This window comes from Uloborus diversus, chromosome 9 (genome assembly GCF_026930045.1).
Source record: "Uloborus diversus isolate 005 chromosome 9, Udiv.v.3.1, whole genome shotgun sequence".
Taxonomy (NCBI): domain Eukaryota; kingdom Metazoa; phylum Arthropoda; class Arachnida; order Araneae; family Uloboridae; genus Uloborus; species Uloborus diversus.
The window spans coordinates 102207254-102234086 of NC_072739.1; the positions used below are offsets into that span (position 1 = coordinate 102207254).

The window sequence follows — 26833 nt, forward strand, 5'->3', positions numbered from 1 at the left end:
TCTTAAATTTATATGATTTTGTACCTTTAAATTCCTTAAAAGGAACTGAATACTTTTTTTTAACACTCTGCAAATATGTTTCATCCTTCAGTGTAAATAAACTGATTTTTGGAATCAACCACCCCCTTTTTTTCTAAAAATAAGTGAACCTTAAGCAATGTTTGCAGTAGTTACTAGTGAATAATTAAGTAATTAACTATAAATAAGTCATTAATTTTAATGGTATATGTATACATGTATGTGTATGTTTATAACAACAAGAAAGTGCTCGATGTTTTCCTTAATGGGGTCGTTTCCAAAATTTTAAAAGTATTTTTTTCTGAAAGAGCTTGCTTAAAAACATAGAATCTGACCATTTTTTAAATAATTTCTTTAAGTTTAATATTTTTAAAAAATTACTTAAATTGGTGCTCTTTCATCGTTTAACACTTCTGATGACATCACAAATAATGAAATGCCATTCAGTGTTGCCATTCACAGTCCAAAATATTTAATTCACATCTTTACTCACGTGAATTGGCAACGATATGGTTGATAGCAAGCGTAGAGAGCAATTGTAATTCGCTTCTTGATTATCATAACGTGGAAATGTGGTAGAAAGATGTGCCATAGTGCATCATTTGTGACGTCATAAAGACCACACCTTCTTTGAAGAATCAGACATTTTAAAAAATTAATTAAAAAATAACTGTTGGGAAAATGAAAGTATTTTCTGAGTCCATGTTATTTTTTTTGCTTATTCTATCAATTTCAGTGACAAAAAGTACTACTTCTGACTGAAGGAAACAATCCCATTGCACTTTCAGAAACACTTAGATATCTCCCTGTGGGATAAACTTTTTTAGTTTTTTTAAGTTAAAAGCTTATTTTTCATTAAAACTCAAAATTTTGCTTGTTTCTTAGTGTCTCCTTCTCTATTTAGTCTAAATGCTGGAACAAGTTTTTATCTAGTTTACTGTAACTGTAATTGAAACATCAATAAATCATAATGCTGTGGGCAGATAAGCGGTAGTATCTGCAGAAATGAGTTTGGGGATAATTGAAGAAATGCATTTTGAATTTAATGCTAATACAAATACAAATGTGACGACCAGCACCAGGCTCTTGGCCCAGCTAGGCTGGTCCGAGTCAATTAATTAGTCCCCAATGAAGATCAATTGCCCTCTTAAAGCTATCCATCCCCTTGCTCATTACCGCCTCTTCTGGTAAGCTATTCCAAGTGCCCACGACTTTACTAAAGTAGTAGTTTTTCCTAATTTCCAAGTTAACCTGAGATTTAAATAGCTTAAAACAATGACCCCTCTTCCTGCTTTCCCCGCAAAAATTTAATCCATTTACATCTTTCATTTTGATAAATTTGAATAACTGAATCATGTCCCCCCTGACTCTCCTTTGCTCCAGGCTGTACATGTTAAGCCTATTAAGTCTGGTATCATAATCTAAATGTAAAAGTCCCCTTACTAATCTAGTTACCTTTCTTTGAACCCTCTCCAATACAAAAATATCTTTCCTCAGATAAGGCGACCAAAACTGATCAGCGTACTCCAAATGAGGTCTTACTAAATTCCTATATAAAGGCAGAAGAACCTTCTTAGATTTCTTTGAAATAGATCTATTGATAAACCCAAGCATTTTGTTGGCTTTGTTACTAAAAATAATAGGGAAATGTTGGAATTAGACGTTTTTTATCACACTTTTTTCTGCAGCAATGGAATAATCAAACTTGTATAAAGGTAACATACGATAAATGACAAGAATAGAAATTGAAGCATTTGCAGTTACTGCCCTTTACCTGCCCACAGCAGAATAAATGCAAGCTGTTTTTTTGGTGTTTTCTATACAGTGAAAATTTTATTCATATCAATTTCTTGACATTATGTTTTTTATAATTGTAGTGAAGCTTGGCAAACCAAATCTTTCCCAAAGAATGTATCTGTCACTCTCATAAATAGCATGAAATTTGAAAAAATCCCTCCACTTGTAGAACTAGTAAGTACATCGTAAATTATTAGTGAAAACAGATTCCAAATTGATGTTTTCCAAATCTTTAATCAGATTTGTTTCTCTCTGCGATGTAAATGAAAAAAGTAATAAAAATGTTGTTATATGCTCAAACCATTGAGAAGAGATAAAATGGAGGGAACGAAGACTTTCTTTCATGAAACCAAGACCCCAAGTCACTGACAGATTTTAAAGCAAAGTATTAGAAGAAACCAGGTTTCTCTCGCTTGTTTCATGCAAAACGTGCCAACCATTCGTCGTTGTCGAGTCACATGACTTGGGATCCTTGGGTCAGCTTTTGTTAAGCTAATGATTGGACTTGCTCCCTCCATTTTAATTCTTGCTCTGAGGCTCAAACATGTATTAAATAGTGAAACATGTTTTTTTAACACATAAACCATTTGCCCTCATTCCCCAGTTATCGAAATATTAGGTCGTAAAGCCGAGAGAAATTTTAAGAAATGTCACCCAATTTTACAAGAAATAGAAAGATCTGGAAAAGGTAACCAGAATGTTTTTGAATGTTAACAAATCAATGGTTGTTTTAGTGTCGAATTCTAGCTAAGTTCGCCTATTTTTAAAAAAGCCTCATATTTCAATAATTGTTGACAAGGGGCAAATTATTTATGCATCAAGCAACATGTTTCAATGTGCTCTTTGAATTGATATCAATTTAGAAACTTAATCACTACACCAACATAGTGTTTCCTGGTTAGAAACAAAATTATTTTAAACTGTCTTATTATCCGATATGTTTTGCATTAAAAAGAGGCACTCGTTGTAAAGACGAAACATGTCTTCAATCTAATTTGTATATTTGCTATATAATGTTGGCTATAATTAATTTAGTTAAAATTATATTTGAAAATCAGTGGTTAAAGCCAGCTGGTTGAACCAGCCTCTTTAATGAATCAAATCCCTAAAACAAAACAAAATCCAGCATTAAAATTGGATAAACTGCTGGATATTTGAATCAAACATGGCGCTGAAATGAATCAAGCATATATGACTAACCATTTCCCTCTAACATGTGTTTAACTAGTGCAGTCTTATTTTCTTTGCCTTCTTTTAGATTTTTCAGGAGTTCATAATTACTTTTTCATACTGTTTTACTATAAAAATTTTCAAATAATCAAAGAATGAATATTTTTGTAAACAACATGTTTCAAATGATACTTTATCTTGTTAGAATAAAAATTAAATAAAAATATCTTAAATTGTATGTAGAATTCCACATTAAAAAAATTACTCATTTCGGTGTTATTGAATCAAAACTGTTGGAAACAAATATCATTTTAATATTACTAATTTTATATTTAGCTTGTGTGTATAACACTATTTATGTTCTTGTAATACGAATTATAAGAATTTTATTCTAGAAGCATACAGAATTAATTCTGCATGTGACATAGTATGTATTTACGTTACTGTATATGAACAGGGATTTTGTTTCTTGCTTACTTTCCTCTTTTGTTATTCAGTCTTGGCAACAGTCGCAACTTTATTTGCGCCAGAGCTTGCATCCCGTCTGCCAGCACTTCATAACAGATGAGAAACTTGAAAAGCTTTATGAAGAGGGAATCCTTGTAAGCGAGACTAAGCAGCTGGTTTTTCGGTGGAGAGTCCAAAATGATGTTTTTCCCACAGTTCACACATTCAAAGAAAGGAAAATAGCTCGTGAGTGATGAAAACTCGCAAAAGCCATTGTTGTCTGTTACTGTTAATTGTTGTTGACTTTTTAAAAGGTGAAAAAGCAAGTAATGTGAATTGGAAAGAGAGCATGGTATTGATTAAAATCCTTGGAGTCCAAAACCACATTGAAAAGAAAAAAACTGTGCCGAAGGTTTTTTAATCTGTAATTTGAGCACCAAAGAAAGATGATGGAACCTTTTTTTATAGGAAAAATAACAATTGCTTAGAAATTCACCACTAAGGGGTGGGTTACAATCTGCAATGCTTACATGCAATACTACTCATATGTCTTGCGCTAAAACTCCCTTAAAACATTTTTAAAGTACTGTCAACTAAGACAACTTTGCTAAGTGAAACATCTTTGCTGGCAAATGGCAATCAACAACGTTTTAACACATTACCATTTACTTCTCTGCACAAAGGTATTTATTTATTTCTTATCTTTGTTGGTTTTTGAAAGCGACATTTGGTGAGATACTAAGTTCCTTAACTAGCTAATAGATGTGGATCTTCATGGAAAAAATACACCATCGAGGATGGCAGGAATTTACCCCCATGATGAGGGTGCTTGAACGCCCCTTGTCCCCAAAGAACGGTTTAATCCATCTACGACTCTAGACACTGGGTTCAGGTACAGGACCTGGTTGGGTTAAACCTCCTACCTGCATAATTTACTACCCATGAGCTAGATACAAATTTAGTCAAAGATTGGTAGCTTGTGGAAGGTCGGAGTTTAGCATTATCCAGGCCGCACCACGAGAAGCATTGCTACAGCCCCTAAAAGATGTTGAAATGTTTTCATTAGACAAAAAATCTGCTACATGTATTAGCTGATTTTGGAGCTTATTAGAGCACCAAAGTGTCTTTATTTTGAAAAACTGGTGCAATCTCGCAAAGTTGCCCTGCTTGATGGTACCGCAAAAATAGTGGGGTAAAAAGCTGTCAGAGGGAAGCAAAAAAATAAATAAATAAAAAGATAAAAATAGCCATAATAATTAGTAAGCAAAAATACCAGCATAGAAGGATAGTTTGGTCTCAAAATTGCAATTGTATTTTTCATACATTTTAATGCACTTCAAAAGCTCTGCTTCATGAAATTACAAGAGATCAGAGTTGCATTGAATTATTTTACATGTTGTTTGATACTTTCAAATATGAAAGCACGTCTCTTGTCTAAAAGAATTTTTTTTCGACAAGAGAAGCTTTTAGACAGCTGCTGATGAGAGTGCTCAATACTTGAAAAGAACTTATTACTCACTAACTGACCATTTTTCTGTTTCAAAAATTGCAGAGTCCACTGTTAAGATGACACAGATTTTTTTTTAATGTTTGAAGGCCATAGATTTCTAAAGCCTTGCTTAACTTAGACAATGTACTGTTAGATTTTAATAGATGGATGTTTGTAAAAAGAGTCAACTGTATGAAGTGCAAAATCATTGAACAAATTTTGCTTTTTATATAACAACTAGCTGCATTGCCCGGCTTTGCACGGTCTACCTCGAAAATAAAAGTTAGGTCATGTGGCGCATGTTCAACAATCAGGCTTCAATTAGAGGGAAAAAAAGCTGTAAAATTTCTTGTCCAAATAATCAGTGAAAGAAAGAAAACGTCAAATCAAAAATTTCCGAACAAATTAAACGCAACTTTCCTGAATATCTTCTGCTGGCAGTACAAAAAAAATAAAGAAGGTAAATCGCCAAATAATAATCAAAAGGAGAAATTTTAACCTCAAAACAAAAACAAAATTTTATTTTGTCACAGTCGAGACAAAAAAAAATGGCAACCTTCTGAAGTTTCATTCAAGCTAATTTTAAATAAGATAGCGCAAACGATAATTTTCCGATATAAAATTTCTGTTCCATTAGGCTTAGCAGTGCTTTTTAATTTTTTCCCAGGGATTTTACAGCCTTTTTTTCTTATCTGATGGAAATGAAAGAACTGTATGGGTGGTTTTCGCAGGCTTTCGAATGGGAACAGAATCAAAGAAATCGGATAATTCTTTTGGGTAGAAAGAGCCATTTAATACCATTTTTGGGCCCTAAAATTAAAATTTGAACGGTCTAGTTTTTTTTTTTTTTTTTTGGCGTTCAAAAAATTCGTACTTTCCTTCTCGGGTGCCCAAGTACCTCTCTGCCAAATTTGGTCCAGATCCGATGAAAACTGTGGATTTGTATAGGGAACATAAACACACACACATATATATTCTCTGTTTTATTTATATGGATAACCCAAAATAATAATGAAAAGTGTTTTTTTTTTTAATCAGGAATTTTTTTAAAGAATGTAAAAACTCCTGAAATAGCAATTGGGTTTTGGGATTTTTTTCCTCGCAACCGAAATGAGTAAGGTTTTAAAACATAGTACAGTCAGACCTCGATATATGGTCACCCGCTTAGAAGGTCACCCCACATATAAGATCACTTTTCTAAAGTCTCGGCTTGCTGAATAGGAATTCTATGTTATGTACTACCGGATATATGGTCAAGTAATAATACATTAATCGCTTATAAGGTCACTTTTGTCTGACTTTGTTAAATGATTTCATTGCCTAATCGATTCACTTCCAAGAATTTTCCACGATATACGATCCTTAAAAAGTGAAAAGTCATTTTTCTTATTAACGTAGTAAATTAACAGTAGAAAGTGAGTGTTACAACAGTGATACTAAAATATGAAGGAGTAACGTGAGCACTCAGTATGTACATACTGCAATTTTTTGCCAGTCATTAGAAGCCGAAGAAAATTTTCAGAAGATACTTCGAAACCATTTTGCTTAAACTAAAGAAAAAACGCGTCAGTCCCGTATTAGTGTAATTTTAAGCGAGGTAAGTTGCACATCAGTTCTTTGCTTGGGCATATTTTAAAGCAGTTTTCTTCTAAATGGAAGTTTTAAAAAAGCATTTCAAAATTTCTTATTAATTCCAAAAATTTCAGTTGGTTCAAATCGATTCAACTATTATAATTTAATTAACTGATGTTTTTGGACATATTAAATTTTGAAAAGAATCAATGTATACATCCTTATTTATCAATAAATATATATATGAATCGGTTATAAGGTCACCCCACTTATTAGGTCAGTTTTGTGAGGTCCCATGGAGTGACCTTATATCGAGGTCCGACTGTGTTTCAAGCTTTTGGAGCATTGCAAAGAATCAGTATTACTGTAACTTTTCTATGCAGACTTAAAGATAGCATATCCTTGTTATTAACATATCCTGTCCTAAAAAGATGATAAATGCAAAAAAATAAATAAATAATTTGAGTTTTGACCTCTTGAATTCAAATTATGTTTTTCGCAATCACGAGTGTGTATGTAGGCATGTGTGTTTATACGTGTGTGGGGGGTATGTGTTTGTGTGTAGGGGGTATGTGTTTGTGTGTAGGGGTATGTGTTTGTGTGTAGGGGGTATGTGTATGTGTGTAGGCATGTGTGTTTGTGTCTGTGTGCAGGTATGAGTGTGTATGAGTGTTTGTGTGTGTGGGGGGAGGGAATGTATGCATTTGTAGGCATGTGTGTTTGCGTCTGTGTGCAGGCATGAGTGTGTGGGTAGGTGTGTGTGTGTGTAGGTTTCTGTATGTATGCGTGTGTGTGTATGTGTTTGTGTGTGTATGTGTTTGTGTGTATGTATGTGTGTGCATGTGTTTGTGTGTGTGTGTAAGTGTAGGGTTTTGACGCAACCTGGAGACGGCTATCGCTATTGGAGCTGCATTGTGAGGAGCTGGTGATGCTGCACAGGGTGCTGGTGGGAAAATAAAATGATAGCACATCAAAACTGTCAAATGAAAGCAATAAGCAATCGTGATTGCTCAAAAAAGGATTGCTTCTTCAAAATTAGACAATCTGAAAAAGAAAAGAAAAAGAAAACTAAAGAGCATACAACAAAACATATCATAATTTAAATTTGTTTAATGAACTTTTTCAAAAATGTTGTATAAAACTTGTAAATATTGTGATGTTGAGAGGCTTATTGTGCTTTTCAATCAGTAGTTCCCAGATAGACCAGAAAAGTCGGCTCAGAGTGCTCTGAACTTAAATTTTTGAATTGAGAAATCTAGGGCAAAATCAGCCACCGCACCATGCAGTAACACTTTTTCTGCACAGTGCCAAAAATTTTGGTTGTCAATGCAGCCTGACAAATGAAAGTCTGTTTTGTCCGTGAACAGTCCATGGCAGTATTACAGGCATACAGTAATGCAAATTCAGTTCCATGGTTTCAATGAAAATAATAAACTACATACTACCAAGACCACAACAATGACAAACCCAGCTCTATTATTACTGGAGAAAATGTGGGAGTTATTTCTGATGCACCTTGTATAAAGACTATGTTGCTTAGAAAAGGGTCTACAAACAATATAAAAAAACTCTCAAGTGTTCCCAAAAAACTTGGAGAATCTCTATTTTAAATATTTTTCAAAAGTGGCTGGAAGACTTTAGAGGTGATATTTGTGATATTCTACAGATTTTTTTTTTTTAATTCTTTAATGGCACTTCTGATTTTAATCTTGAATTGCCATTAATGTTAGCTAGATCACAGTGGCATAGCCATGGGGAGATTCCAGGGGATCTAAACCCTTCCCGAATTGAGTAAGATAATTCAAAAATTAAAATGTCAATTTTTTCATGCATAATTTGCCTCCTTCTGCAGTCCAAAAGAACGCGACTTTGAGGACGTACAATTAGACATATTTAATAATCCTTAAATAGTATAAGGAAAATCAAATTTGAACACATAAAGTTATTTTTCTTTTTTCAGAAAAAAAGCAATTATTTCACAAAAAAATGATATTACAACCCCATGCACTTTCAGTGTAGTTCCTGGTATAAAGCAACTTCAAAGCCAAAGCATGGTCTGAGTCTTCTTGTTAAAAGAGAGTTGGGGAAAAAACGTTTTAAAAGCCAGAACAATAAGTTTGTTAGAGGATTTGAGGACATCTGCTGTTGAGCTGGTGTTTCTCTTTTTTTTAAACTTGATATATAACTGGACCCCCTCTGAAAGGAAATCCTGTCTATGCCACTGCTAGTTCAGTGTTATGATGCTGATCTTAATTGTGATTGCCATTGATATATGTTAGTTTGATGTTATGAAACAAATGCCTGTCTTTATTGCACTTTTACTATGTTTAATGTTTCAATTTGTTGTAACTATTATTGTACTTGCTGTCTTATTGTCCTTCTCCCCCCCCCTTTTTTTCTCAATTCAGTAAATTTTAATTAATGACCTAGGTTTATGTGATATTTTTCTTGTTTGCAATTATCATGAAAATGTGGTAAATTCATGTGTTCTGTTGTTATATCTAATCTTGATTGTGATTTAAACAAATATGTGATCTCACTGCATTGCTGTTTCTTTCTGTTATGGTCATTGTCATACTTACTGTGATACTGCATAATTATTTATTATTTTTAAGATTTTACCAAATGACCTGGGTATATGGGATATTTATTTTGTATACGGTAAAATTACCATGAATTTTTTTTTTCATTCAATGTTGTTTTGTTGCTACATGTGATCTTGGTTGTGATTTAAACAAATATATCATTTGCCATGTTTATTTCTGTTGTTACCATTGTGGTACCTTCTGTTTGATTTTACATTTATTTACTAAATTTTAAAGAATTTAATTTTAAACTGTCTCTGGGACTTTTTTCCTGAGTCATGAAACTTCTGTGTGCTGTTAAAAATAAATTAGCACAAAAAAAAGAAGAAAAAGAAAGAAAGAAAGAAAAAAAACAGTGCTCAGAACTACATACTTAAAGAAAATGCACTTAACTAGACAACCGTTTCTGGCAAAACCCATTGGTTCAGTGTCCCTGTTTTGAGTTATTTTACGTTCAGCTATCAGAATAAACTATAATATGGTAGCTATGCCTAATGCAACAATTTTGTGGTTCTTTTTTAGGGGGGAGGGCGACCCCTCATAAAATTATAACAGAAAATTATAGTGCAGCCCAATTAAACAGGACAAAAAAAAAAATTCCTTTAACGGTTGCATTTTAAGACTAAAAATTTGTTTCAATTAAATAAAATGAAAATGTTTTATTTATTTATTTATTTATTTATTTATTTTTAAATCCTGGGAACATTAAGTTAGTCAACAAAGAATAAAAATGAGAGAAAGAAGATTGTTTTACTTTTTGCAATCATAATGATAAACAAACAACGAATGTACAAAACATCATCAAAGGGAGTAGTTTTATTTACAAATGTCTATAATTATGCTTTCAACTGTTACTTTCAGCAGACAGTTGAAATAATTTAATCTGTTCCTCATAGCTATTATGTTTTCATTAATTTGCATCAAAACTCAATAAACAATTTGAAATTGCTCCCCAGTCTTTTTCAACTTTTAGCGGACACAAGTAGTCCAAGTAAAAAATGCGTCTGGATTTATTAGAATCCAAATGCAGAGAAATGTGAATTTTACCATTGCATTATCTTTTTAATTCGAAACCAAATGGTTTTATTTTCCTATGCTATTAGCCAGTTCTTAAATTTAATTAGTAATTGACAAGGATGGAACATTCTTGTATTTCCATTAATTAAAAGAAATGTATGTTTGGTACATGTATTTAAGTGCCAATGGTAAGACATTGTGGCATTTACTTTAATTAAAAGCATTTCATATTTTGTTTTGAACATTTATGAAGATTACCAAATATAGTTATACGAGTTGTCCGTCATTTCTTTTTTTCTTTTTTTAAATTACTTTTACAATATTTTTCATTCTGTAACGTATATATGGTAAATTAAATATTTTGAGGTTTCTTTGTGGGAAAAAGTTCCTAATGTTCCCATCTGTTCGGAAAGTTCCTGAACTAGTATCGACTAAGGGAGAAAAAAAAGACCCACCCACCCAATATACAAGCAAAGTATTAAATATACACTCAGAATACAATATGATAAAACTCAGCAGTTTTTTAGAATAAGATTTAATAAACAAACATATACCTTTCCTTTTTTAATTAATAAATTAAAAATAATATTGTTTTGTTCAAATGAGTCATTTTCTTTTAACTAGAGTATGTGGGCAGTTTATATTTTGAAAAATATTTTTCGTTTTTCCCTTTACAATAGAGTTGAATGTATTTCAATCACGGGCGAATACAGAATACCTACCACTTTCGGGGGGTATGCTGAAAATTACCCCCCCCCCCCCCACTGTAAATGAATCTACTGTTTTGACTGCCAAAAATTTCTGAAACTGCTTGAGTGTAGTTAAAAAAACACCATATCAGCCTGAAATAAGACACGTAACCGCATAAAAGTTTCTAATTAATTTCACAATGAAAAGAGTGTAGTAGTATCTCAGATATTTACGTTCAAAAATAATTAATGAATTGAAAATATTTCTGAAATTGTTTTTATTATATTCACAAAGTGTTTCAACACAATAGAAGCAGATAATATTGTCGACAGTTTAGGGGGCGGGGGGTGACCCCCATGTATCTGTGCTGGATTTAGGTAAAATTCAAAAGATATTAGCAAAAAAATTTTTGTCAATGTTGAACATATAAAATTAAAAATTCCAAATGTAAACATGCATGGAATCATTTATGAATTTCAGCGTGCATTTTTAAATTTTGAGAAAAGAAAAAAATTCATACCAATTCCAAACAATAATTAAAACTGAAATTTCTGCAATGTATATATTTTTTTTAATTTGGGAAAATTAGTAACATTGATCATTTCTATGCCTTGCATTTCAGAGGGGAATCACAAAAATTACAGTCAACTTGCCTACTATCATAACTATAAACCAAAAGGAAAAAAAATGGTATAACTTTAAGTAAGGTAGAAAAACCTTCATACAAAATGTGTCTAAAGCACTCATTTAGCCTTCTCTACAAAATTAAGTTTATCAAAAACAGGGCAATGACATTCTGTAAAAATTAAATACTCACCAAGATTTGACTCAACACCAAGTTATATTTCACTAAATTTAATCACCATTTTGGTAAGGTAGCTAAGGGGCAGTTCCAGGCCCGTGTTCAGAATTTCATAAAGGGAGGGGTTCTGGTTTCAATGTTTTATCGTTCTTACCTGCACTATCAGAAAAATACAACAGTGGGTCAAATAATTCATTTCTGTTTAATGGCTACAATGAGGGGCGCAGCGGTGTGTGGGGAAGGGGGGAGGTTCAAATTCGCAGAAGATGTGTTTTTAAGTGATATATTACCAATTCTATTATTGTATATTTTATATACAGTAAAGCCTAGTTTTTATTCGGCTCATGTTTATCCGGATCAAATTTGTACAGTTAAAAATATATATTTCCTTAAATAATAATTTAAAACTGTGAGTATAAAACAGTGGTGCAACTAGAAAATAAGTTTTAAGGGAGACATGTTGATAAAAAATCTAACCTGATAAGAGGAGTCGGGGGTTCTCCCCCGGAAAATTTTGAAGTTTTTAGTATTGAAAACAGAATTTTAGACGGTTGGCTCCGCGGAAATTTGTAGAAATTAAAGGCGTAAAACGTGATTATAGGCCATATTTATTGACGTTAGGGTAAGGAATAGGGCTCAGAGACTCTCCTTGATCTTTTTTCTTTCTTGAAAAATTGATAGAAATTTATTTCTCCTTTCCTTTTCAAATTTTCTAAATTGAAGTTCCAAACACGCAGTTGCAGACAAACTTTGAAGATTTTTACGGGGAGGGGATTTTAAATCTGTCCCCTGGATTTTTCTAAAAAATCCTAAGAAACTTAAGCAGTATCCTAATATATTAGAAACGGGGGAGGTTCAGAGGTTATTCCACTTACATTTTTAGTAAGTTTTGTTTTAAAAAACCTAATTTTTGATGATATTAAAAAAAGGCGGCTCGAGGACCCTTGCTCGAATTTTTTCTGAAACTGGAGTTTTAAAAACGCAGTTGTACGACCATATTTGGAAACATTAGGGCGCTTTCCACACTGAAACAAAGCCAAACCCGAGTTAAGGTGATGTTTTACAATTTTAAGCGATGTTGTTAGATACTCGGGGGCTTTTTCTGGAAATTTTGCAAAACTGAAGATCTGGAAACAAAATTTGAAATGCTCCATAATGCTAATGGCATGGGGCGGGGGGGGGGGGGGGGTTCGGAGGAGCAGCACTTTGAAGAAGACTTTCTTATTTTCAGACGAACTAGAAAAAAGGAAAAAAATTGCTGGGAAACTTCAAAGATAATGTTTTGTTTTTTTAAATACTATAAACAGACTTTTCAACATTAAAGTTAGTTTCAAATCAAATTTACACTTTTCTTTGGTTTCTTATTATGTTTCTCCAATGGGAGGGGTTTAACCCCTAAAACCCTCCCCTTGGACACGGCTCTGGGCAGTTCATAAATGATATCTCGCTTTGAGGGGGAAAGGAGTTTAAAAATTTTTGACTTCTTGTGATAAGAAGGAGGGAGAGGAAGGGGATTACAAGAAGTGTGACATCATACATTTTTTATAACAATTTGCTTATGGAAAACAGAGTGACATGTGACAAAGCGTTTGAAGCCTGGGTATCTTAATAAATTAGGATTTCAAGTTTAATCAACAGTGCAGCATTGCAAGTAACAAAGTCAGCAGAATGCTTGGGTTTATCAATAGATCTATTTCAAACTCATCTAAGAAGGTTCTTCTGCCTTAATATAGGAGTTTGACAAGATCTCATTTGGAGTATGCTCTTCAATTTTTGTCTCCTTATATCAGAAAAGATATTTCTTTATTGGAAAGGGTTCCAAGATAGCTTACTAGACTAATAAGGGGACATTCAGATTCAGATGCCAGACTTAAAAGCTTTAATACATATAGCCTGGAGCAAAGGAGAGAGTCAGAGGGGGCATGATTCAGTTGTTTAAACTTATCAAAATGAAAGATGTTAATTATTTAAAATTTTGCATGGGAAGTAGTATGAGGGTTCATTGTTTTAAGCTATTCAAATCTCAGGCTAATCTGGGAATAAGGAAAAATTACTTTTTTAGTAGGGTCATGGGCACTTGGAACAGCTTACCGGAAGAGGCGGTAATGGGAAAGGGAGTGAATAGCTTTAAGAGGGCCATTGATCTTCTTAAAGGACTTATAAACTGACTAGGACCTGCCTAGCTGGGCCCAGAGCCTGTTGCTGGTTGTCTCATTTGTATAAAGGGGAGAGAGGTAAGGGACTGTCCATAAATGATGTCTCACTTTTTTTCAGGATTTTCGAACCCCCTCCCTTTTTGTCTCTAAGTGTCACACTTCATCTTACCTCCTCCCCCCCCCCCGTCAGGTGCCATGCTGCTTTTCATAAACCTACCCTTTTAAAAAAATGCATGATGTCACACTTCTTGTTACCTCTCCCCCCGCTTGCCAGTCACAATTTCACGAATCCCCTTTCCCCTCTCAACGCGGAACATCAATTGTAGACAGCCCCAAAGACAAAATGTGACACTTTGTCACACAGGGGTAGGTCCAATTTGTTGAAAATAAGTGTGACATTCTTTATGGACAACCCCTAATGGGTTTTTAAAAATATATTCTGTGATTAATAACCACACACACACAGAAGCAACAAATTAAAAAAAATTTGAATTTATTTTTGCAAACAAATCGTTTCTAAGAATGCAATCTTACATAATTTTTTTAAGTTAACTAAAATATTGGCCCTTTGATTCAACGAATAGTACGAACCTGTGGAACAGAGGTGGAAGACCTCTGAGTTGATTGTTTAAACCAAACTTGAACTCACTTAAGAGCCTGTCCATGAATGAAGTCACGCTTTTTTTCATCAACCCCCCCCCTCCCCTCTTTTTCACGATGTGTCACTCTTTACCTTACCCCTTTCCCTCTCCTTGTCACACTGCTTTTCATTAGCTTTATTCTTATTTTAAAAAATGTGATCCTTGTTATCCCCTCCCACCTTGCCACAATTTCGCAAAACCTCTCTCCCCGTCAAAGCCTGGCATCATTTGTAGATGACCCCTAAATACTTTGACTCCTCCTTTTACTGTCTGACCACGGATTGTATGGAAAGGCAAACGTCCGGTTCACTAGCGGCAATGGACACATCTATTAGTTTTTAGGGATGTCAGTTTTTGCAGATGTATGTTAGCCTCTAAATTGAGTGGAACACGAGCATCAAACTTTCATTTTTCACCCTCATTCAGATGACCATGGCCCCACTAAATGGCGCTGATGCTAAACGGACCTTGACAATTTATGACTTTTCTGTGTTAAACCGATGTAATTATTATGAGCTCATGCATCCATCAATCAATGTCAACCTTTCAAAGTTTGTTTATTTTTGATTGGAAATCGCCCATTTTGATGGCAAGAGGCGCTACAGGGAACCCCTCATCCACCAATCAATGGCAAGGTAATGGAAACAGAGGAGCGCTCTCTTTGTTGCAATGAGTTTCAGCGATTGTACAGCCTATAAGAATGAAGTGGGACTATGGATAGACTTGTCTTAACTGGACGTTTGCCATTTCCATAGAATCCGTGTTTGGACTAGAGCAGTTTATTACTTTAATCAGATTCAAGTGTGAGGCAAGAAAATTTCCCTTTTGCTCATTTAGTGTAAAGTTTGTTTAAACCGTTAATGTGGACGTCACTAAAAACTGGTCGAAGTTGATTCAGAGGTAACTAAAACGGAAACTTCAGTTAAAATTCGAGTTTTTTTTTTTAATTTTATTTATATATTTATTTATTTATTTTTACATAAAATCATCGGCGGCTCGTACGGAGGGGCAAGGGGGAAAACTTCCCCCTCAGTTTTAAAATTAAAGGGGCTTTGCCCTTCCACTTTTTTAAGTTCAAAATTAACGATCGATCAAAAGATGAGAAAATTGATCGATTCACGTTTTTAAAGAAAAGATAATTGACTTAATAAGTTTGGGGGATTTATATTTTTCAATTTATTATTTCATAAAAAGTGAAATGGAACTTTAAATTGAAAGAAAGGACGAAAGGAATCTACTGTGGCCATCCACTCGAATATTTTAGAGGTCAATTAATCAATAAGAACGTTCAACTTCAATTCATAAAATAAAAGTCAGCAGTGGCGGATACAGCCGGCGGGCAACCGGGCATTTGCCCGGTGGGCCGGTCATGCTTTGGGCCGTTCAACTAACAGCAAAGTATTTCGGGCCTGTCTACTAACAGCAAAATGTAAATATTGCGCGGATGTGTTTAGAATAACGCAAATTCGCAAAACACAGCCTCAGCTCCTCTTTACGCATGTGTTAAAGCTTGCGGGTGGAGGGAGGCAGGTCCGTTACCAAGAAGGGGGAGGGGGAATTTCTGAAATGGGGCTGCCCAGGGCCTGAGTTCCACACAGGCAGACTAGGCCTAGGACTGGGGCCCCATGTTCCTAAGGGGCTCCACATTTTTCAAAGAATTATTCATAGTATTGCATTGATATGGAAAATACATGTATTTAAAAAAAATATGACTTATTAATTGGAAAAAAAAACTTCTTTAAAGGGGAATTTTTAATCATTCTGCCAATAACGAATTTCCTTGATCACGATTATGAGGGGGCCCAGATGGGATTCATAAAGGCACATAAGTGATTTATACATAGTTGTGTGATTAGACAAAGAGACCTCCAAAAGTGCATTCGTGCTTTAAAAATGAAAATCAAACACAGCATAAGGGGGCCTCCATATTAATGTGGACCTAGCGCCTTACTTTTAGTTCTTCGGGCCCTGGGCTGCCAATGTATCTTTAGTGGTATAATAAAAAATAAATGAATAAATTAAAAAAAAAAAAAAAAACAGGGAAACCTTAGCGGTCGTAAAAAGTTAAATTACTTTTGATTTCTTTGATGCTTTTATTTATAAATGACAGTTCAAATTGCTCTAAAATGCAACTTACAACAAGGGCCGACGTGAGGTCCTGTCAGCTTAGTTGGAGAATAGGGGCCCGGCTCTTAATTGAACTCGTACAGAGGGTAAAATATCCTAATGGCGAAAGGTGTAGAAGGGGGCCTGTGAAAAATATTGACCTATGTCATTTTTTTCCCTTTTTGCTCTCGGCGACTCTGTTTATAACAATTGGAATAAAAATGACACAATATTTTTTTCCGAAAAAATTAATTAAAAAAAATGCAATTTTAAAATTCCATTGAGGAGCATGAAAGGCTCTACATTATTAAGATTATCAAATTAAAGGCCAAATGCCGCCGAAATGTGAGTTTCAAACATTTTTTGACGAAACGTAAAGTATTCTGTACGCTGTACAAACTCACGGTTTCGGGTCCCTCAGTTTAAAAAGAAAAAAAGTTGACAAAAACCAACGTCGAAAGAATTCCGGTGGTCCCCAGAACCTCCCCCCCCCCTCTTAATATCATCGAAGATCGTGTAAAATTTAAATTTTTGGGCTTCAATTTTGAATAACTTCATAAGAGAACAGCCGAACCCACTCCCGCCATAACATGGAATTTCAGTTTCGAAAATTTGCTGTAGGAAAGCACTCGAACCTCTCCCATTTTTTTAACCTTTCCAAAGATGGTTTTAAACTGGGTTTTTAACTTAACAGTTTCAAAACTTTTCTGGGAAAGTGCCCCGTCTCCTCCTCTCTCTCGGCATCATCAATGAAGAACGTTTTAAATCCCGTTTTTAGTGCTTCAATTTCGAAAATTTTCCGGGGTGAGCCTCCGGAAAACTCCTTTTCCTAACATCACTGAAGGTCAGCAAAAATTTCGTTTTTGGAACTTAACTTTCGAGTAACTGCCGGTGCCGTAGTCTTTACCAAAAAAAGGCTTTTAAGACTTCAATTTGAAAATTTTCTGGTGGATGGCCTCAGAATCTATCTCGACTTAAAATCACCAAAGATCTTCTGAAACTGCGTTTTCAGAGCTAATATATTTTTAAAAATTTCAGAGGAGAGCCCCCGGAACCGCTCTTCATAGCATATACTCGGAGATAATTTAAAATTCTGTTTTTGGATTTCCACTTCCGAAAAATTGTAGCAGGAGAAGCTGAAACTACGCTCCCCTAACATCGCCAAATATTGCCTAAAATTGAGCTTTTAAGACTACAATTTCGAAATTTTTTCGGGGGAGAGCCCCCAAGACCCCCCTATTTCAGACTCAAAGTTAATCTTTCCATTAAGTTCATATTGCTAATACTTTAATGACTCCCAGAAGCCAGAAAGTTAAGTCCAATTTCTCTCTTTGTATTGATACATGCGTTTGAAAAAAAAAAAAAAAAAAATTAAGAAGCTGTAAAACTCGTACCCGACCCCTCCCACCAGGTTTTTGACCTCGTATCGAGTCTGGGGGTCGTCAGGGCATGGCAGTATAAAAAAGGGAATGTTTATGACAGGGCCCAGTAATGTGTGTTTGTGTCGAGGAACCCATCACGTTCTAAGACGGCCCTAGTCTTTCACCCATGAACATCGCTAGATCAGTTTCATAAAACAAGACAATTAAGTTACTTGTTATGACTGCAGAAAAGGATACACTAAACAAGCAGTGTTATCATTACGGAAATATTCAATCAAATTCCGGGCATCATAAAAATACTTAAATGGGCAATTACAATCACAAATTTCCCCCAAAATAAGGTTTAGGATATCATTTAAGTATAACGTTAGGTAAAATTTAATATCTATAAGAGCTATGGGGCCGCTACATCTCCTAATGCCAGGGCCGATTTTTTCAACCAATCCGCCACTGAAAGTCAGCTATAGAGGCACCGCTCACCTAACCTTCTCCCCTCCCCGCACCTCCTTTGACTTCCTACTTTTTTGATGCAACAGCCGCCTATGCATACAATAAAAGGTGGTGAAATAATAAATAAAATTATAAACGATGCACGCAGTTCAAATTTTTATCCATGGATGCCATTTTCCTGATATATGGCACTGAATTTTACCCCCATTTTTCAATGCATCCTGTGCTGTATCAACGAACGCCCTTAATCGTATCAATAATGATGTTTTATGCACTGTGATTGTACAGGGTTTTAATGTAACACACGTGTTGTAAACGTGCATTGTTTTGAACTTATTAATTTTTGTTAAATGGACGTTGGTGCTGAACTCTACTTGATTTATTGTAACATCTGTTGTATAATAAAAGATGACTTTTGTTTGGTGCATTGCAATCATTTGTTTAATGTTTAATGGCTGCAATGAAGGACTCGTGAGGTGGGAGGGGGAACTCTTAGTTTAAAGTCGGATTGCCGATCCCAGTTTGATATTTGTATACCTGTACGGATTGCCATGCCCCTCTTCCCCTAGAAGGATATTTCTATTCTCTTATAACATAGCATGCATATCAAGTTTTATGTTCTGAAATAATGCTTAATGACCTTAACAAGGAGGAGCTGATACAAATTAAAATTACTCTATCAAAAGCAATCACTATGCATATTCAAAGCGGCGATCTGCCAGAGTCTTCTAATCTCATTATAAGACGCAATATTATAAAGCAACTGAGGCTTTGTATTGACAGACCTTTTTCGGCGATTCTTCCACCATTGTTTTTAAAAAATATTTTTTCAGTCGGTAAAGAAAGGGCAGTAGTAAATTTCGTAAAACTTCAGAGAGAACGTTATATGGTACAGTAAACTCCCGATTAAATCCGCGGAATAGGGTGGCACGGTAACCGCGGATAATCCGAATAATTGGTGAAAAACGATACTTAGTGTATGCAATAGATAAAAAATTATCACTCACACATACATTTAAATTATAACTGAAAACATTGCTACATTGCATCCACTAAGATTGAATATAAAAAATGTATGCAAAATCTAAAAGCGAACAACAACACAATCATAAGTTCCAAAAAAAAAAAAAAAAAGAAAAAAAATGAGAAAGGACCCGCGGATAATCCGACCGCCGATAATCGGGAGTTTACTGTATTTGAGAGGGGTGCGCTTTTGCTCTTGAGGGGAATGGGTCATCCTTGGGCTGATTAAATAACGTTCAACCACAGGCGGTGAGACTCGATTTTTCACCGCCTCAGACGGTAAGAAGGGGGCGCAGCCCCCGAAGTACACCGCCGCTGGTACACTTCGGTTGTTCGAGGAACGGAGATGAATACCAGCATTCCGCAAAGATCGAGGCGGCAGCATAGAGCGGCTAACCTAGTCGCACTGGCGGCTAGTCAAGCTTTCAAATCTGGAAAGTGTGTATTCTGAGAGAAAGTGTGTGACTACACGTATTTGCAAACGGTTTTATGTTGGCAGGCTGGCCTAATGCTGGAGCAGGCGTATTTTGCAAGCTTTTATCGTTTTACAGTCCTATTGGAAAGAATAGGAAGTTCTTATCATTTACGATCAAAGCTCTAGATTATCGGTTCAAGCTTTCAATCCTATTTGAGCCCTTCTTTTGAATTTCCCGTAAACGTTATCTTGATTTTGTACTAACTAATGTTTTTCTAGTCTTTCGTTTTGGACCGAATATTTTAAATTAAAGTATAACAAATCATTGTTTCCTGACGTTTTTACATCTGCTCGTATCTAACAATGTTGATCCGTTTTTATATGATCGCGATTTTTTTCCTTTCTTTTTTTTTCTTTTGGTAAAGGACGGTTCGTTTTTGCGTTGAAGACCTCCTAATTCCCTGAAAAATATTCGTGCCAGGTGACATTTTGTGGCTGATAAATAAACCAAAGCCTGCATGAGTTCTCACATTTGCTTTCATTTAGCATTCAGTTATAATTGTCTACAATTATATTACGTTTAAAATTTTTAAACATTTCCTGTGAAACTTCGTTTGTTGTTTTTGGAGAATATCCAAATCTTTTAATTTGTTGTTAAGATTACTAATAGTGAATGGGTTATTTACTTTTTACACTGTCTGCATACTTAAAAAAAAAAAAAAAAGGCTACCAAAAGTGCATTAGAGGCTACCATTTTTTATGACTGATAGCCAGTGCCTACTATTCAGAAATCCTAGTCAAGAGCTTTATTTACGATGGTAAAAGAGAAATAAGAAATTTTCCTTTTATTTGGTAGAATTATTTTCACTACCATGCATAGTGTTGCAGAAACTGAACATGGAGTGAACAAAGAAGAATCTTGCATTGACGACACTACTAGCAATCAATAATGTCAGATTAATAGCTGACTGATTTGTAATTTTTTCAAACCCGAAGTTTCAATTATGACCAGGTTTGATGAAATGAAAATGCTAATAGAGTTTCTTGAAAATACCTTTTTGACGGATGTTACTTCATAAATAACAGAAATATTACTACGTATATGTGATGTTCTTTTTTTAAATTTATTTATTTATTATTATTATTGGTTGTTCCTTTGTTTCTGTCGTATTTTATTGTATCACTGGCTTTGAGTCGTTTGAAAGTGCGGGTACAGTTTTTTGTAATGCACTCATCAGTTATAAATAATGCCTCATCAATCATACTGGAACTAACTTAGATAATATCGGTTATCGATAATTGGAATTTAGATAAAGTTGCAGAAACAATGTGGAGGTGGCGGGGGTTCTTGCAGTAAGAGGACTTAATGCAAAGCTGCTTAAATCAACCGTTAAAATAATTCTTTTAAAGACATTTTTCAAAGTTAGGCTTCTTTTCAATGTTGCAAAAGTTCGTTTGAAAAACCTGATACAAAAGCCACGCCCCCTAAGGCGTGTTTTCACTACGCGTTGGGAAATAGAGTAGAAAAGTTATGACTTTATTCGAAACAATTTAAAATCATTATGTTGTATATTGTTCTTTTTTTTTCTATGATAGTCGTATTAAATATAGCCTTCAGTGTTGATGACGGTCAAAACCGTGCAAGCGGTAGGTACAGGGGACTTCGGGGTGTCATGTCATGCTGATGACGGTCTGTGTAATTTCATTCATTTTTCTGGCATATACTTAGTTCTACCGCGATGATGACAAAACTCCTATTCTACTTAAATCGGCACTTTTATTCATCATCGGCTGTCAAAAACGTGGTCCGATGTCAGCTGCGTATCTGAGTAGCTATTATAATTTCTGTGGACTCTCCTACCCGCCCTGTCGATCTTCATGCCTCTGCAATGATAGACGTTTTGCTTGGCAATGGCTTTTGTGATGATTCTGTCTGTATTAATATTGCAGAGCTGATGTTTCGTTGGAATTAATTTTTCTCTTAATTTAGATTTAGCTGTTGCATTAGCATCTAGCAGAGTAACATTATTATCAAAGTTTGGATTTATAGCTTCCTTGGCTAATTTATCTACATTCAATTATACTGTGTGGTGATTAATGTTATTGGTTTTTCATCCAAGTGGTTGAGTCAAAACTCGCTTATTTTAACATCTTTGTTCTCAAGTTCTTTCAACCTCAAATCTGCATAAGTTTTGTTTAATATGGAAATGCAAAATTATTTATGATCCAAATAAACTCTGGAACAAGCATCACCCATTGGTAGTCAGTTGACCAGTTAAATAAAACTTTTTGCGAAATATACATCATATAACGAGCATAATTTTTTTTGCAGCTTCTACAGCTCCAGTGAAGTGCTGTTCATCTAAGAAAAGTAACGAATGTTTTATTCGAATTTCCCTGAAAATTTAATATTTGTTGCAATTCAGGGAGAATCATCGTGAGTTTTCGAAACTTTTAAAGCGATTTTCCCATGACTGGATTTTAATCAAAAGTAAACACGTCAAGGTATATAAGAGAATTTGTTTGATGTGTTAAGGAATACAACGCTCTAAAAATCAAATCAGCTTAATTTGATTGCAATGAGGAAAAATCGAGTTCAAGACAAGAACAGTGCCAAGATGGAATCTGGAAAAGAACAAGTGAAATTTCCTGTCTTGAAGTTTATTACACGAGTGTTTTGCACAGTTTTGATTATCTTACCATACAATGAGAAAGAAACAAATTTTAAGTTGAAAATTGCTCGAACATTCGATTTGATTTTCATTGTGGTTGTAGTTTACCTTACGGGAAATGATTTGTTTATTATGTATCAAATGCTGGGAAAGATGCCTTTAGGCCTAATGGTAACAAGTCTTACTGGCGACATTTGTAGCCTTTGTGTTCGATTAACTTTGATGTTCAAAAGAAAGGTGATTATTTCGGCAATTCACGATATTTTACGTTTAGAAAATGAAGTATCGCAAAAGAAACATGACATCAGTAATTACATCAGTTTAATCTTCGGCTTCTCAATTAGTTGGGTGAAGTTAGTTTTGACCCTAATTAAAACAGAAACCATGCTGCTTCAAGACGATTCCCAGAAAAAACTCGAAATGAATTTCTTCTTTGGTTATCAAGTACTGAAGATGATCAAACGAGTTTTGAGTATCGTTATAAACATTCTGATTGGTCAACAAATCTATGCAATGCCTGGTTATGCGGTAACAGTTTCCTATTTTGCGAGCAAACATTTAAAGCAGGCGATTGAAATTGTGGATAAGAAACTTCACCAGTATCGTTCGTTGCCAGACCTGTATGAGAATTACCTAAAGCTCACGGAAAGAATAGAAAAATGTGCCAGCCAGTTGGAATTTGTTCTTTCAGCTATGCTTCTCTTTTTGTACTGTTACATCATATCCTGCATATTTATCGCACTCACACTTTTCATTCGATTCAAGCCATATAACATGACATTGGTGAGTTTATTAGACAATGTGATTACCATCGTAATAACGCTATTGGCATTTTTTGTACTGAGTATTCAGGCTGGAAGTATTCATGACAAAGCTTTGAAAGTCAAATCAACTATCTATAAACTTTGCTTAGAAATGCCAATTTCGACGTCAAACGAAGAAGAAAACCTAAAATTTCTGTTGATGACATTGTCTGATACGTTTCCTGACAAAACCTTTTTAACAGGCTGCGGTCTGTTCGTTTTGGATAGAAGTTTTGTTCTGCAGACAACTGGTGCAATATTGTCATACGGATTCATTGTCGCTGAATTGGGAACTAACTGAAAACGAAAAAGAAACTAAACTTATTGCTTTGCTTCATTAAAGTCTAGTGTTCGATACGAACTGCTAAGTAACTGAAAGCATGAACTAAACAATAATCAAGGGCTGGGATTCGATTCATATCCATTTTTGAAAATGAATCATATCCCTCTCTAATTTTATTATTTTTTTTCTGGCCACGCCACTCAATGCAAGTGAGGATTTTTTTTGGTTTTTCGGTCCCTGATTTGTTTTTGTGTGAAAAAGTCTCTTCTGTTTTCAAACGTTTTTTATAAATTACTTTAAAAAAAAATCCGCCCTCAAAAAACACATAGGAACTAAAAATCAAAAAATAACTTATTACACACTTACATACTATTTCCTACCCAAACCTAGAAATGAAATTTATTTTACAATTCCAGGACTAAAAATCAACTAATAAAATTATAAAATAAACACTGATTTTAATTACTGTTCGATAAATTATTTTAATACATAACTAATTATATACCACTTCTTAATTTTTTTCACCTTTTGAAGTAGGTGCCTCCTATAAACTACCTAACCAAATTGACTACCCATCGAATCCTAAGTTAAAACTAATTGAACTAAACACGAAATTGGTTTTTAAAAACAAACTTAGTCAGTTACGTTATGTAGTAGTTTACAGGAGGCGTATATAAAGTACGATTTTAGAACGTTAATTTCAATGATTCATAAGGAAGGGTCCCCGAACCTCCACCAATTCCTTAACGTTACAACCAAAGATAACCCGAAATTGCTCTTTTAATGTTTTAATTTCAAAAGTTTTCCTCCAGACTCTCTAAATTCACCAAAGGTAGTCTGAAATTTATTTAAATTGAGGAAAAAATTTGGAACGGCAACCCATTCTATATTTTCTATAATTTGAAGAAAAATTGCTTAAATTTATAATTTCTGACTTCAATTTTGAAAATTTCTTCGGGGGAAGGAAACCCTCCCCTACAACACCATAAAAGATTTACTGAAACTGTTTTTAAGACTACGTTTTGGTACGTTAATGGAAAATATGCTTGTTATAAGCATCTGATTTTACAGGAATAATAACATTAAATACGTGAGAAATTTTGTTTTATATAGCTATAAATGTAAACCTATGAAAAATTACATTTCTAAAAAGAGTTGATCATAGGTGGAAATATAACTGAATTGCATAAGAAGAGAGAAAGTCAATACTAGACAAAGTTAAATGCTTCTATTATAGTTTCCAAAAAAATAAGCAGAAGTTGAAAGGATATTTTCATTTCTAAAAAGGAAATTAATTCGTAAAAAACGCGTATTACCTGGTTTTCAACCCATTGTTACCTGAAATACACCGCCAGCTTAGTCATTTCCAGCCGAGGACTGCAGTTTCGTGCTTATTAGCACTCATCAGCCCGGCATAGGAAAGTGACTGAACTGGAGATGGAAAACCTCTTAAGGAAGCCAAGAGTGCGAAACAAACTGGTAGCTAATATAGAATTAGCAGACCAGACGAGTGACCGAAGCAATGGTTCGGTACAACTCGAAGATTGAACGCGAGACAAGGTATATTCAGTAAATTACCGCCCATTAGCCAGAGCTAAAGCAAAAATACGTGAAATACACCGCCAGCTCAGTCATTTCCAGTCGAGTACTGCAGTTTCGTGCTTATTAGCACTCATCAGCCCGGCATAGGAAAGTGACTGAGCTATAGATGGAAAACTTCTTAACACTAGAACGACTGACATTTTATGTATACCTAGAAAGACTGAAGGGGCCAGTGTGGCCCCTACCATTTTTGGAGTGAATTCTTTTAAAAATTCTTCCTGAGGGAGTCCACATGCCTGATACACCTTCTTTCATAACTAAATAAAAACTTAGTACTTCATTATTTTTAGTTTTTCTCTCTATACTGGGCAAAAGGTTGAATTAGTTTTCCTTTCGAAGAGCAATGGCCACCGTTAGGATGGTAAGCAGTCGGTACTGTTTATAGCATTTGGATATCCAATCGGCTGCATAAAGAGGAAGTTACAGGTTAAACTAGAGTGAATGGCATTTTTTTATGCAACAACAATTAGGAGAAAGGAAAAAAATAAATTTTTTAATTGTCAAAATGCTTAGGGGCCACTGTGGCCCCTCCCGTCTTTCTAGGTATATCAATATTAACAGTACTATGAGGCGAATGATTAAACAAGCATTCAAATAGTGTCATATAATGAAAAGTCAGAAAATTCCATTAAGTTCCGTTAAATATTATCCGAGTTATTAAACAACAAGCTATGTGTTAAGGAAGCCAAGAGTGCGAAACAAACTGGTAGCTAATATAGAATTAGCAGACCAGACGAGTGACCGAAGCAATGGTTCGGTTCAACTCGAAGATTGAACGCGAGGCAAGGTATATTCAGTAAATTACCGCCCATTAGCCAGGGCTAAAGCAAAAATACGTGAAATACACCGCCAGCTCAGTCATTTCTGGTCTGCTAATTCTATATTAGCTACCAGTTTGTTTCGCACTCTTGGCTTCCTTAAGAGATTTTCCATCTCCAGCACACTCACTTTCCTATGCCAGGCTGATGAGTGCTAATAAATACGAAACTTCAGTCCTCTGCTGGAAATGACTGAGCTGGCGGTGTATTTCACGTATTTTTGCTTTAGCCCTGGCTAATGGGCGGGAATTTACTGAATATATCATTGTTACCTCTTTTAGGAGGTGTATTGGAGGGGGACAAATATAGGATAACAATTTTCGATTCCGTTACAAGTCCGTATTTTTAAAAACTATATATTTTTTAACGGAAAACAAATTGCGATATTTTTGTGAATTTAAGCTTGAATACATGTGTAGGCTTACTTGGTGATGCTATACAACTGGTTTTAATAGACGGAACCACTACCTGTCAGAATCTTAGAAAAAAAATCGATTAATGGGTTGGCTATTGCTTTTGAATTTTTCCCCCCTCTAACTTAGATCAAAAGTAGACAAAATGGCAGATCTTACCCTAATATGAGCTACAGACGTGGACTGTGTATTAGGTGCTGCTTATTTTTTCCGAGAATAATCAGATTACATCGCCCTTGTAGTCATAACTTTATACGTCATAATTTCTTTTGTGTTAACGTTACGTAAGTGTTTGTTCAATATTTATTCGATTTCAGTACTAATGATTAATCCATGTGATAAAGAGTGAAAAGCAGTTTCTAGAAGTGCGCGATATAGAGTAGGGTAGCAAAATAAGCAATGAAACAAGTTTCTTTTTCTTCTTCAAAAGAAGAATGAAGTCGTAAAAGTGGAGATGAAAATGATGGCGTATGCGTGTTTAT

The 26833-nt window shown here is 34.7% G+C and overlaps 1 protein-coding gene across 1 annotated transcript in view; it reads left to right on the top strand.

Annotated features, from left to right (window-relative positions):
* Positions 1-3686, top strand: part of LOC129230399 (uncharacterized) — a 31142-nt gene extending 27456 nt beyond the window's left edge. The window contains exons 11-12 of the mRNA XM_054864797.1: positions 1896-1989; positions 3483-3686. Of these exons, the coding sequence (XP_054720772.1) occupies positions 1896-1989; positions 3483-3686 (298 nt within the window). The remainder of the gene's footprint in view (positions 1-1895; positions 1990-3482) is intronic.
* The last annotated feature ends 23147 nt before the right edge of the window (positions 3687-26833 follow it).